At 42.2% G+C, this 14,063-nt stretch overlaps 1 protein-coding gene across 6 annotated transcripts in view; it reads right to left on the bottom strand.

Annotated features, from left to right (window-relative positions):
• Window positions 1-223: 223 nt before the first annotated feature.
• The window catches only part of KMT2A (lysine methyltransferase 2A), a 78,509-nt gene continuing 64,669 nt past the window's right edge, over window positions 224-14,063 (bottom strand). For all 6 annotated transcript variants that reach the window (XM_055423117.2, XM_055423119.2, XM_055423120.2 and 3 more), the window contains 6 exons: window positions 13,238-13,312; window positions 7,656-7,834; window positions 7,392-7,495; window positions 6,255-6,338; window positions 5,651-5,780; window positions 224-5,176 (listed from right to left, as the gene is read on the bottom strand). In XM_055423117.2, coding sequence (XP_055279092.2) covers window positions 4,901-5,176; window positions 5,651-5,780; window positions 6,255-6,338; window positions 7,392-7,495; window positions 7,656-7,834; window positions 13,238-13,312 — 848 coding nt within the window. In that variant the 3' untranslated portion in view covers window positions 224-4,900. The remainder of the gene's footprint in view (window positions 5,177-5,650; window positions 5,781-6,254; window positions 6,339-7,391; window positions 7,496-7,655; window positions 7,835-13,237; window positions 13,313-14,063) is intronic.

Genomic DNA, 14,063 nt, shown 5'->3' with positions numbered 1-14,063 from the left:
GACCCCTTCCTCACATCCAGAGTTAATTAGGTCCCAAATATACATCACTGATGAACAAGAGAAGAAAATATGATTAAGAGAGGCAGTGTAGAGTGAGGCCTGACAGAAGGGGATGATTTCAAGATTCCACCTTAAAAGAAAGGACTGTGGAAGGGATTTTGTAATCAGGCCATGGGCCACGGCCCTCCCACCTCAGCCAAAGCCAAAAGAAAGTTCAACCATGTGCAGCAATAAACTTGACATGTTTATTAATTAAACTATCACTTAAATAAAAAAAAGTGCATAGAAAATAAACATGTTTAAAAACTCCTTTTTTTTTTACAACTATGTACACTTTTTACTTTTACATTCAGTCTTTCGTAGACAGCTTTCAGCATTATTATTTTTTGAACTATTAAAGTATTTTCCTTCTTCCCTGTCACAGGGAGTTAACACTGATGGACTTTAGACACATTTTTTTCCTTTTTTTTTTTTTTTCTTTTTCTCTAACCAGAAGCTTGGAAGAACACAAGGGAAAAAAAAAACAAACCGAAAGATCTGTTATACATGATAAAGTTGTCAAGAAATGTCTTATTCTAGAAAAGAAGCTTGTCATCTGTTGAGCTTTTGAAACAATTATTCAACTACCTGTATTTACTAAAGAGACTGTTAAAAGTTCAATAAAAGAAACACCACAAGTCTATTTTCTTGGTTGAAAGACAGAACTAGAGTACCTCAGAACAAGATACCAGGAAAGCACAGAACACAATTTTCCCCTAAATGCAGGTGGTAACCCCAACATTCATAACCAAAAATAGAGAAACAAGGAGTACAGGTACTGACTGGCAACACTCACAGGCAGAAAACACCCAGGTGACACCGTTTCTGCATTTCTCTCTGGCCCCGGGAACGGACTGTTTTGCCATCCCCTTAGAGCTGGAGTCTCCTCCCATTTGGGGGGATCAGAGGAGCGCCAGACTGACAATTTCCTGCCACTACTAGCAACTGTAACACAATCCTTATCTATAGTGTTAAGAGAATTAAAAGCCATGGACTGAACTAGGCTTTGTTACATGGTGCATTACTATATTAGTTCCTATATATATCATATTTATATTTATTTGAAAACCAAAACAAAAAAGTTGCAAGGTTTCAGAGTGTGAGACTTGACTGGTATTCATGATTCGGCACAAAACCATCTGCTCAATAACCTTGTATTGCTTTAAAATGAAGGAAACAAAACATAAAATTACACCCAGCCCTTTGCAATGACCCGCTTTTCCTTTAAAAAAAAAAAAAAACACCAAAAAACCCACAACTTGATTTCTATTAAAAAAAAAATCCCAAATCAAACTTAACATCTGACAAGGTTTTGACCTTTAGTATTTTCAGATATTTGATTGAACGTCAGTCCTTTAGAAAGATACATTCATTAGAAGGTTTTTTTTTTGTTGTTTTTTTGTTGTTGTATTTTTTTTTTTTTTAAATCAAGGGAGCTGCATGGTGCTCACAGCATTGGCCGGGGGGGTTGACAAGAGGCAAGCGGGGTGGTGGAGTGGATCCCGGCAAAGGAGTCTGGTTGGAAACTTTTATATATATATATCTGCCAGGGCTTCCCCCTTGATTCTGGTTATTGGCCTAAAAACAGGAGGGGCTGGGCTGGAGGTGGCGGATGGTAACGGAGGGAGCCAAAGGGACCAAGTTCCGGCCAAAGGGTCAGCGCCATGCAGCTCCTCTGGTTACACAGTTGTCACTGGCCACCAGGAAATGCAGCCACAACAGGTTCTAGCAGCAAAGCTGTAAGTGAGCTGGCTCTCTCACTGAGAACTGACCAGGTTTGCAGCGGTGACTCCTTAGGGATTTGGGGTGCCCCTTAGGGGATTCTTGGGAACAACCCACCACAGTTCCTCAGTCTGCACTTTTGTGCGGAGATTCCCTTGGTCACTTTCACAACAGACTCAGAGGTGTCTTGGAGATAGCTATGCCGGTTTTGTTTTGTTTTTTCCCACCTTCTTTCCCTCTTGCAGGGAAAACCTTAGCTTAATCCCCAAGTTGCTGGCAGGTACGCTGAATTTTGGCAATGGACTCAAGGCTGAGATCTAGGAGGAACTCCTCATTTCTGTGGTTGACAGTTAGGGAGTGGAAAGGCAAGGCAAACCATCTGCAGCTGGCAGGAGAAGGAAGCTGGGGGTTCCTCCCCTGGCCTCAGGGTTTGGGGTTGGTAGAAAGAGATGAGGAGGGGGCTCACAGTACAGCACGGCCTAGCAGGGCAGTCACTAGGTCTACTGAGCTGAGTTTCCCCCACTCCCGACTGGCCTTTGGGTCTTCCTCAAGGTGAATTCATGACCCGTCAGTGCATTAATCATTTCAGTAACAAATGCAGCTTAAGGTTTTTTTTTTTTTCTTTAAAAAAAAAAAGAAAAAGGAATAAAAGGATATACAAAAAAACCTCACACAGTGCAATAATAAAGGAAACCAGACACCAGTGGAACCCCTTGGGCCACTGTATCTTGTTCATGGGCAAAAGGAGGAAGGGAGGTGAGGTCTGGGCAGACTGCTTTGCCCCAGGCCCCTGCTGGCACTTCTCTGAGATGACAGGGAGTCTCTGCCATCCTGGCCACAGTGCTGGGTTCCCTGCACAACAGAGAAAACAGTGACGGTGTTCCAGCAGAGCCACCAAAGTTCTTAATTAAGGTCACGGAAGAACAGGGAGCCCAGGGTGAAGGCACAGCAGAGCCGTGAGTCCCGGGGCAGAGAGCGCTGGGCTGAGTCGTATTGCTTTGCTAGACTTCCTTCCAGAGGAATGGGCTTCTCATGGTGAGAAGAGGTGCCCCGCCCTCCACTGGACTACGCTGCTCTGAAACCTCGTGGCTGACAGAGGCCGAGGAGCATCTGCATTATCGTGAGTGGTCAGACTGTGCTTCAGTTTCAATGGGCTGCCCCAAAGAGGGCATGGGGGGACCCAGGGGGTCTTTGCAGGCGTGAGGGCTTGGTGGGCAGAGAGGTGGGACGAGGTGACCTACGCGGCAGATGGTGATGGAAAACGTCAGGCTGCCATTCAGCTTGGTTGCTAACTCTGAAGGAGGAAAGACAGGGAAGTGCTGGCACTCACCTCTCAGCACTGGGCTGTGCCAGGAAGGAGGGAGAGAGGCAGGCAAGAGGAGAAGGAACAGCTGTGTCGAGATCCTACCGCAGCCATTCAGGAGCTTTGACTGGAGAAGGAGGGGAGTGGCCCGATGGAGCTGGGGGCACCTTCCTTTTCCACTTAATTGTCAAAGAGCAAACCCAGGAAACGTTTATGTCAACAGGGCACAAACAAGCTACACATTAAACGACAAAAAGGACACCTTCCAGGGGGAAGTTGGGCAGGAAAAACCAGACTTTGTGTGTACAGCTGAATATTTTCTCTAACTTCATCCTATGAAAATAAAAAATTATTAAAAACCGATCTTCTTTTAAATTAGGATAATACCGCGGTTTAAAAAATAGCCTTGTCATAAGTGCTTCTCCCTATGAAGTGCTTCTCATAGAAAAATATACAAAATATATTTACATTTATAAAACCTTAAATAGTAAACTGTAAACAGAACCGAGTAAAATCCAATGACTTAATTAAACAGGTTCAGGACACCGTCTTGGGGAAGAGAAGAGAAGAAACATTTGATGCTGTTTTGACCACATCCTAAGGAGTAATCAGGGCAGTAGTGTCATTTCATTTCATTTGCTTTAGCCACAGATTTTGCACAGGTGGCAGAGGTCCCTCGATACAAGGTGGTCTAGTCCCCAAGTTTTGGGCCTTGAAATCTGATTAGTGTTCTGCCTTCAACTGGACACTGACCATTTAAAAATTAAGTCTTCCTATGTCTTAAGGGGAAAATAAAGTTACCATGTCCTAGGAATGGGACCCAGAGGTCATCCTGGTTGTGAAACTCTGACTGTTGCATGATTCAAATCCTATTTAAATAATCTTCCTCTTCTACATATATTTCTTTAAAACTCTCAGTGGAGCTTTATGAAAACATCTCCAAATTCTGTCTGGTTACGGCCAATGGCTCCTGTCCACTTTCCCACTGGGAGTGCTTACAGGCTCAGGGAACGTCTTGTAGGCACATCCTATGCCCAACAGGGAGTGTTCTTACACAGGGAGTCACTTTCCCCTACCACCCAGAGAGAACGGGAAAGCGGTGGGATGCAGAATGGGGAAATGAGAAAGTGGAGTGAAGAGAAGGAATGAGAGGGAAGCCGCTCCTATTGTCTAGGAAGGTGACTGACTGAGATAAGGCTCATGGGGGTAACACTCCCATTTAAAGCCCACAGGCTCAATGTTTGGTAATGAATTGGCACAACCCCAAGACAGCTTTTGACACCAAAGGTGCTAAGAATCCTGTCTCCCAACCAGAAGGGAACTCTCAACTGGGAGGATAGTAGGGAAAACCACCAGACCTCTCTCTTTGTTCAACACACGGCCACAGGCTGGGCCGGGCTGGCAAACTGTCAGGTCTCCAACCAACCCCGCACCAGGGCTGTGCCTGACCCCTCGCTTACAGTGCTTGGGAAATGCCAAGACGAGGATGGCAACTTCTGAGGAGGTGCTCAGACCAATCTCCCTACATATCTAACCCTCTATAGGCTCCTTCCAGGCAAGTCTGCTAGGGACCCCTTCTCCCACTTTTTAACGGCACACAATCAGAGGGGCCCCAGTAGAAAGCCGATCGCTGATCTTTTCTTCTAGACCTCATCTCTCTCCAGGACTATGATCACATGTAGAATGTGAATATGGGACCCAAGGGAGCCCAGCCGTCACAGAGGCCCCTCAACTGTGCCCGCTCAATCCTGGAATACCTGGCTGCTGGCAAAGGCCTTCGGCATCACTGTGGAGGCCCTGGGTCCTAGTACTCCAATACTGGGGAGAAGAGCAGCTTCAGTTTAGGAACTTCCGGCATTTCTTGGCACCACAGTTGCAGGGGAGCTTGTTGCTGGCGTCCTCAATGGGGAATTTATAGTCGTAAGTGAGTTCCTCCCCTCGGTAGATCTTGCGCATGGCGAAGATGACAATGTGCTTCTGCCCATCGATGTTGATGACCCGAGAGTAGCAGTTGGGCTCACAGGAGTGGTTGATGAAGCGGGCGGCGTTCCCGTGCATGGTGGCATCCACCACCTCGGAGTCATCGATCCGGAACATGTAGCAGCCAATGCCCTGCAGGAAGGGGGACAGAGAAGAGCCCGGCGTTGATTACGGCTCAGGCTGGACAACACCCAACCTTTTCCTGATGTGATCTTAGCCACTGACAAACAAAGTTCCTTCTAGTAAAATTTCTGGATTTCTCCCATCTTCCAGGATGCTTCTATCAGAAATTCCTAGATTACAGGCACTGGACCACAGGTTTACTAATATCTCCACAAGAGAAACCTGTGGCAAGAGAAACCTACAGCTTGCGTCACAACGTGCTTTTGATCCTGGGATCCATTCAGACAAATCTTCAAAGAGTATCTTTGTGTGCTAATCCCTAGAGTGGACTGGGCCCACCACAAATTCAGAGATGTTAAAATGTAATAAAAAAGTGTCTAATTAATAAAACATACTAACTCCTCTGGGATCTAGGGACCATCTTTGTAGGTGACCACCCCCTTCTATAACAAAATAACTGGAGAGTACAAGTGTGAGACTCACCTTGCTGTCATAGTACTTCTCTCGCTTGTCAGTCTGGATGGAACGGATGACGTTGCCAGCATACTCTATCACCATCTCACCTGCATCAATGTTTCTCTTACAAAAAAGACCCCGGCCGTGGATGGGAGACCTAGGACATAAAGATGGAAAAGACATTAGCCACCAATTTTGCAAATAAGGTTAAATGTGTGAATACAGGAATAAAATCTCCAGGTCTGTGAAGAGATTTATTGGTCTCTATTTCTATTGGTTCTATTCAGTAGAATCTATTGGTCTCTATTTCTCCAGGAGAGACAGACACTTGGGAAAGAAAAACTGGACCCACCTGATTTGAGTGAATATACTAATCATTCTAACAAATGGCCAAGGATTAAAGATTTCTCCATTCCGTAACCCACGAAAAGTAGCAGTACATTAATACTCACTATGTTAAATTCCTTGTTCAACACAAGGAGCTCCAGGATCCCAGGACATCAGGTTCAATTAGTAATATTGATAAAAACCTCACTTGCTGAATGAAGGAGATGACTTCAGCATTTGGTCCACTTTGATTTGGGAAAAATTCATTAGTTTTCTAGAATTCTTTCTATAATTTTAGCCATACCTGTAGACACCAACTGCCTCCTTAGAAGTCTTTTTTAAGTGCCGGAAACGCATGGGCATTGGTAGATCCATACTAGTTGCCCTCCTAAAGAAAGAAGGCTCGTTATTAATAAATTCTCTTTAGGAAATCATCAGTTTTGAGTCTTGGATCGAAGAGTCCTACAGCATATGACTACACTGTGTGTTCAATGCTAAGCATAACAAGTGTCTTATAAAAATGTATTGTTACTGAGTTGCTAAGTCATGTCCCAATCTTTTGTGATCCCAAGGACTGTAGCCTGCCAGGCTCCTCTGTCCATGGGATTTCCCAGGCAAGAATACTGGAGTGGGGTGCCATTTTCCTATTCCAGGGGATCCTTCTGACCCAGGGATCAAACCTGAGGCTCCTGCATTGGCAGATGGATTCTTTACTACTGAGCTATGAGGGAAGCCCACCTTATAAAATTAGGCCTATAATATGTTATATATGAAGTCTATGGTGGTACACCCAAAGCTGACAGAGTACACCCAAAGCTCACAGTTCAATAAAATATACATCTTTTTAGTTATTTGAGTTTCTCCTCTGTAACATATTCCTCCCTCTTTGCCAGCCAGCTACTGCTACTTCAACACAAACTATATTCCTCTTCTTAAATATTATTTGGGATATTCTGATCCAAGCAAAACTGGAAGAGAAAGAAGCAACGAGTATTTCTTTTTGCATTTTTTAATATAGTTGATTTACAATGCTATGTTAATTTCTGATGTATAGCAAAGTGATTTTACTTTATATTCTTTCACATACTCTTTTCCTTTATAGTTTATTACAGGATACTGAATGGGGTTCCCTGTGCTATGCGGTAGGACCTTACTGTTTACCTGTTTTATATATAGTAGTAGTTTGCATCTGCTAATCCAGACCCCTAATTTATCCCTTCCCCCTTTCCCTTTTGGTAACTCTAAGTTTGTTTCTATTCAGTAAAATAAGTTCATCTGCATTGTATTTTAGATTCCACATAATCTAAATGATATCATATGGTATCTGCCTCTCTTTCTCACTTCACTTATTATAATCTTTAGGTCCATCCATATTGCTGCAAATGGTATTATTTCATTCGCAAAGAGTATTTCTGATGACCCCTCTCCACTCCAGACTTACCGAGCTGACTTCAGCTGTACCTCCTCCTCTTCCTCATCATTGGGGTTGTACTCAGGAGGCTGCCGGTGTTTAGAAGCCAGGAAGTTAAACATGTCAAATGCTGACTTCCTGGAGCCAAAAGATTAAGATATGTTTAGAGAGACAGTTTAGTAGAACCAGTGAAGGACAGTGTTAACAGGAAGTCTCAGAGGTTAAGTGGGAAAATAATTATACCAGTAGACAATAAAATCAGGACCCCAAACTGCTTAAGGAAAAGAACAGAACTTGCCTCAGGTGGACTTCAGCCCTGGCTGAGCCGTGAGGGTTCAGTGGGGGCTCATTGGCCTCCTCTGGTTTGTGGAAACGGAATTTGTAATTCCTACAGTGCTTGGCACCAGACAGTTGCTCAATCAGGAATACCACAGCGTCATGGAGAATCCCCAGCATCCGCAAACCGTTCACACCTGTAGGATCGAAGTCACCAGGTTAGTGAGGAGCCCAGCCAACAGAAGCCACATAAAACCACAGAAATGCCTAAGCTAGGGAACAACTCTGCCAGAGGCTGCTCAAGAGTGAATTATACAAAGATGAGCTAGAAATGAGCATTAGGTAGCCAATAAAATAATGTGGCTACAGATCCATATGGAAAACACCTGTGACAGTGAAAAAAGCATGCCATCAAATTCTGGACTATTTTCCTTTCTATGTTCCTATGTACATGGGAAATGCTGTGTTATTTCATTACATAGTCAAAGAGACCATGAATTATGAGATGAGGCAGGAATTACTAGCCTTATCTCAAGGAAAGTAAATCGAGATTCACACCTAAGGTAACCTAGCTAGTGTGACAAGATTTGAACCTTGGACTGTGTAACTCCAACTCTGAATCCATTTTTGTTTATAGGTAATTGAGCAACTGGATTCTATAAGCTCATACACATATACACAGGCACCTCACTAAAATTTATAAGGGAAACTCTCCAGAAGGTGAGAATAGAAGGAACATACCTCAACATAATAAAAGTAAAATTTATAAGGAATGTTGGTAAACCCTAACAGAGAACTCTCCTCCATGTTATTATGGTGAATGTATGGAGAAATACACCCAATAGCCACTTAGTTTTACTCTAAATCTTAATTCATTAATGAGCACTTATTTCTTTTTATTTTATAAAATACAACATTTATGTAAGTCTGCTGGCATGTGGAACGCTTTCTGAAATGACTGTCTTCCTCCATTAACAAATGGGACACAGTAATAACTGCCATCCCTCTTTCTGACACTAGCAAATAGCTAATTAAGTAAACAGTATTATTTCATTTACAATGATTGGTTTTGGTATTATTAATAGATAACAAAATAATAATGGTGTCTACTGTAGACAATTGGAGAAGGAAATGGCAACCCACTCCAGTGTTCTTGCCTGGAGAATCCCAGGGACAGGGGAGCCTGGTGGGCTTCCGTCTATGGGGTCACACAGAGTCGGACACGACTGAAGTGACTTAGCAGCAGCAGCAACTGTAGACAAGATATATATTTCACAGGCCTAACTGCTAGAATACATGTAATTCCAACGGACACATTGTTTAAATATAAAGCATATTTATAGAGATGTAACCCCAGTGTAACTTGGGGGTCTTATGTTACGTCTCGAAGAATATCTGTGTTTAAATGTTAACAATCACTTCTAGGAGGTGGAACCTCATCCTACCTTTGAATTTGTTATTGTGGTAGTTAGTTTTTTCAACTTGTAAAATTTTACATCTTGGATAATTTTTCTAAAAAGGGAAAAGTTATTATTAGATGCCTAATTTCCACTTCACTTAAGAGAATTTCTAAGGGATATAATTTGGTTTTAGAGGCAAGCAGAAAGTTAAGTCTCCAGATGAGCAACATTCTTATGATAAAATTATTGTTCTGATTATAACTCAACCTATACAAATATAAAACACAAGTTGACAACATAAGAGCTCAAGTCATAAAAGGCAATGACAAACATTTTAAATATATATATATATATGTATTTATTTATTTATTAGGCTGCTCCGGGTCATAGTTACAGCACGTGTGATCTTCAGTCTTCACTGTGGCACGAGGGATTTTTAGTTGCAGCAGGCAAACTCTTGGCTGCAGCATGTGGTATCCAGTTTCTGACCAGGGATCAAAGCTGGGCCCCCTGCACTGGGAGCACAGAGTCTTAGCCACGGAACCAGGTGAGTCCCACTTTTTTTCTCTAAAGAACACTGATTTCCCCCAAGAATTTCCTCCTAGGAGTTTTAGATTCCTGTGCATTCTGATAGAAAAAGCCATTAAAAAGATACTTATGGTTATTTTCACAAAATTCATTTAAGGTTTAGTCTGAGTGTTTAACTCTGCATTTACTAGAGGGCTTACAATGAGATTATAGACATTGTGTCAATAACAGGAAAAGAAAGATGAGTTATGCATGGTGCCTGTTCTCAAGGAGCCCTCGGCAGAGGGAGGTATATTACGTACACAAACCTCACAATGTGAAAGCAACTAGATAAATGTGTAGGATACAGTACTGTGGGAACAACCTAGTCTCTTATAGGCGATTCACTTACTCATCCAACAAATATTTACTGATCACCTGCTGTACCACCTGCATTCGTTCTGTCTATCCACTGTGGCAGAAAGAATCTTGGGAAAACAAAGGTGAACGTAACTGGAAGGTACCTGAGGCAGGAAGGTCTCAGTTTTAATGTCACCTCAAGAGACGCCTTTCCTGACCACTCTATCTAGAAGACTCCCTGCCAGCAATTACCTACCCTTGTGTCAGCACTCTTTCATCACTTCATTTTCTCTTCTTCAGAGTTCTGACAGCTGCCTCTAGAACGTAAGGTTGTGAGGACAAGGACAGGTAGTAGTCTGGGAGGTGGAGAATGACAGACAGGCTCTGGATTATGGAGCACGGTGACCAGTGTGGTTCACTCCCAGCATCTATTACTTTGTTTTCTATGTCTGTGTGTGCTAAGTCGCTTCAGTCATGTCCAACCCTTTGTGACCTTATGGACTGTAGTCTGCCAGGCTCCTCTGTCCATGGGATTCTCTAGGCAAGAATACTGGAGTGGGTTGCCATGCCCTACTCCAGGGGGTCTTCCCAATCCAGCATTTCCTGCAATAGCAGGTGAGTTCTTTACCACTAGCGCCACCTGGGAAGCTCTATGTCTGTGGGTCTATTTCTATTTTGAATATAAGTTCATTTGTATCATTTTTTTTTCAGATTCCACATGGTGGCACTACTAGTAAAGAACTGGCCTGAAATGCAGGCGACCTAAGAGATGTGGGTTCAATCCCTGAGTCGGGAAGATCCCCTGAAGAAGGGAATGGCAACCCACTCCCAGTATTCTTGTCTAGAGAATCCCATGGACAGATGAGCCTGGTGGACTACAGTCCATGGGGTTGCAAAGAGTTGGACACGACTAAGAAACTTCACATGTTCACAGCACGTTCATAAGTGATATCATATATTTGTCTTTCTCTGTCCTCTCTTCCCTCTTTAAACAAAAGTATTATAAAGAAAATTCCTCTAGGTACTCATTCATTTTCCCTTCCAGGACCAATTTGAAAGAAGACTGTTACAGAGGTGGCTAGATATAGAAGAGCCAGAGTGAATGGAAGGTTTTCTTCCACCCTATATTAATTAAAATCTGTAATTGTGCTTGAAACTGTGTGATGTATTTTTACACTGCCTAAATTTAATTTGAAATCTAATACCAATGAATCTATTTCAACTTTAAAAAGAAAGTATAACAAAAACACAATGAGACACCATTTCATACTCACTAAGATGTCTATGATCAAAAAGACAGACACTAACAAGTGTTGACAAGGATATGGATATTGGAATCATTGTACATTGCTGGTGGAAATGTAAAATGGTGATGCCACACTGGAAAAACAATTTGGCAGTTCCTCATAAAGCTAAGCACAGAGTCACCACAGACCCAGAGGTTCCACTCCCAGGAGCAGAATCTTACATGTATTATCAATATTCAGTTCAGAGTGACCCCGGGAGAGGCCATATACAAATTTTGAATTACAGTTCACCCAAGGACCACCACAGTTGGACAGAGCAGAATCTATGAACCATATTTTGTTGCCCCCAAATTATCTCCCTCACTGATCTAAAAAACAAAAAAGACACTATCCCCAAAGTAAAAAAGGCAGCCCACAGAATGAAAGAAAATATTTGCAAATTATGTATCTGATAAGGAATTATTACCCATAATATACAGAACTTATGAAACTCAACAACAAACAAAAAAACACCTTATGAAGAAATAGACTAAGGACTTGAATAAGCATTTCTTTAAAGAAGATATATAGATGGCTGATAAGCACAAGAAAAGATGCTCAACATCTCAAGTGATTAGGGGAATGTACAGAAGCACTGGTGAGGATGTGGAAAAACTGGAACTTTTGAGTATCACTGGTGGTAATGTAAAATGATATAGACACTGTGGAAAACAGTTTGGCAGTTCCTCATAGAATTAAAAATAGAATCACTGTAAGATCCAGCAATTCTACTTCTGGGTATATATCCAAGAGAACTGAAAGCCAAGTCTTGAAGAGATATCTGTACACACATGTTAACAACAGAATTATTCAAAAACTAGGAAGCAATCTAAGTGCCCACTGGTGGATCAACTGATAAAGTAAATGTAATATACATTAAATGGAATGTTATTCAGCCTGAAAAAGGAAGTTCTGCAACATGCAAGGATGCACCTCAAGGACATTATGCTGAGTGTACTAAGCCAGGCACAAGAGGACAAACACTCACATGAGGTGCTTCAAATAGTTAAAAATCACAAAGATGGAAAGAAAGAATAATGGTGGCTACCAGAAGTTGTAGGAAGGGGAGAATAAGGGAGTCACTGTTTAATGGATATAAGCTTTCAGTTTTACAAGGTGAAAAGTTACATGAACTTCCCTAGTGGTTCAGTGGTTTAAAGAATCTGCGGGCCAATGCAGGGGACATGGGTTCAATCTCTGGTTTGAAACAATTCCACATGCTGCAGGGCACCTAAGCCTGTGTGCCACCACTACTGAAGGCTGTGTGCCCGAGAGCTTGTGCTCCCGAACAAGAGAAGCCACAACCATGAGAAGCCCGTGCCCGCAACTAGAGAGCAGCCCCTACTCGCCACCAGAGGAAGCCCACACACAGCAACGAAGGTCCGGGGCAGCCAAAAACATAAACAAACAAATAAGATGAAGAAAAGTTAGAGAGATGGATGGTGGCAATGGCTGCACAACAAGGTGACTATATTTAATCCACTGAAGGGTATACTTGCAAATAATTTAAATTATTTTTAATTAAAAGATTTTGTTATGTTTATTTTACTACAATAAAAATTGTAAAAAGGAAAAAAAAAAAAAAGGAATAAAGTACTGAGGTGATGTTATAGTAGAGAAATCTTGAAAGAATTATATTAAATGAAAGCAGCCAGGCACAAGAGGCTATGTCCTGTATGATTCACTTCTGCAGGAAATGTATGAGTAGGTGCATCCAGAGAGACAGAGCAGAGGCTGCCAGGGGCTGGGGCTGAGGTGTGACCGCTAATGGGTATAGGGTTTCTTTTAGGGATGATGAAAATGTTTTGGAATTATACAGTAGTGATGGCTTGCACGGCTCTGTGAATACACTAAAAGCCACTGATTTGTATGCTTTAAATGGGTAAACTGTGTAGGATAAGGTTTATATCTCAATAAAGTGTGAAAAATGATTTTTTTTTTTAAAAAGAAGGATGATTTTTTTGGGGGGTAGAATCAACCCTGTAGCTTAGAGTCACAAGCTACCAGAGGATATGAAACAGGCAGAAGATGACCTCTGCAGCATTACCTGCAAATGAGAGCTGCTTCAGGCGGGCGTTTGACCGAGCTTCCTGGACTTTGTCTGTCAGTGACTTCCAGGCATCTATAAGGAAGTAAGATACTCAGTTAAGTGTTACTCTGTGATGCACCTGAAACTATCACAACACTGATAATTGATTATACTGCAATATAAAATAAGAAGCTTTTTTTTTTTTAATATTCGGTCAAACATCTCAATACCAATGCAGTGAAAATATCCCCTGCTAAATCAGCTTTATGTTGTTTTCTTAGTTTAAGTCAGTTCAGCGAATAAGAAAGCTGGGAAGGTGTCCCACCCAGCAGGGCTCCTTTCTATTACGAAGGAAGCAAAAGCAGTGAGGAAATGCCTATCTTCTGAAAATGACCCCTGCTCCCCAAGCACTCTCTTCCCTAGAGGGTAGTTCAGGTCCCAGACCTGAATATGTGGTATGAACTCTGCTCCCTGTACCCCTAACCAACACAATAACAGCAATAATGGTTAACCAGGACTGTGGGAAGGAGATCACAGCCTCTCAGCTCCTTATAATAATTAAGGGGTGTAACCCAGAAAACCTTCACAATCCCTTCCACCTCTAACTCGAGTCTGTGATCTCTCTTCCCATGCTCTGCACATAATATGTTTTATATAGAACTTGCACTCTTATTTTTTTGTTCGCTTTACATATCACTTTTTTTAGTCACCCAGGCCTGAATCTTTAGTCATCTTTGACTCATCTCTCTCTGGCCTCTACATCCAAGCAGTCACGAATGTGTCCGTTCTTCCCTCCTTTCCTCTCCTTCCAGAAGTGGGCTTTCTTACTTGACATCTCTACGGC

Source organism: Moschus berezovskii, chromosome 14 (genome assembly GCF_049115385.1).
Source record: "Moschus berezovskii isolate FMDL1 chromosome 14, NW_MosBer_1.0, whole genome shotgun sequence".
In the NCBI taxonomy this organism is placed as follows: Eukaryota; Metazoa; Chordata; class Mammalia; order Artiodactyla; family Moschidae; genus Moschus; species Moschus berezovskii.
This window is presented reverse-complemented; position numbering and strand designations above follow the sequence as displayed.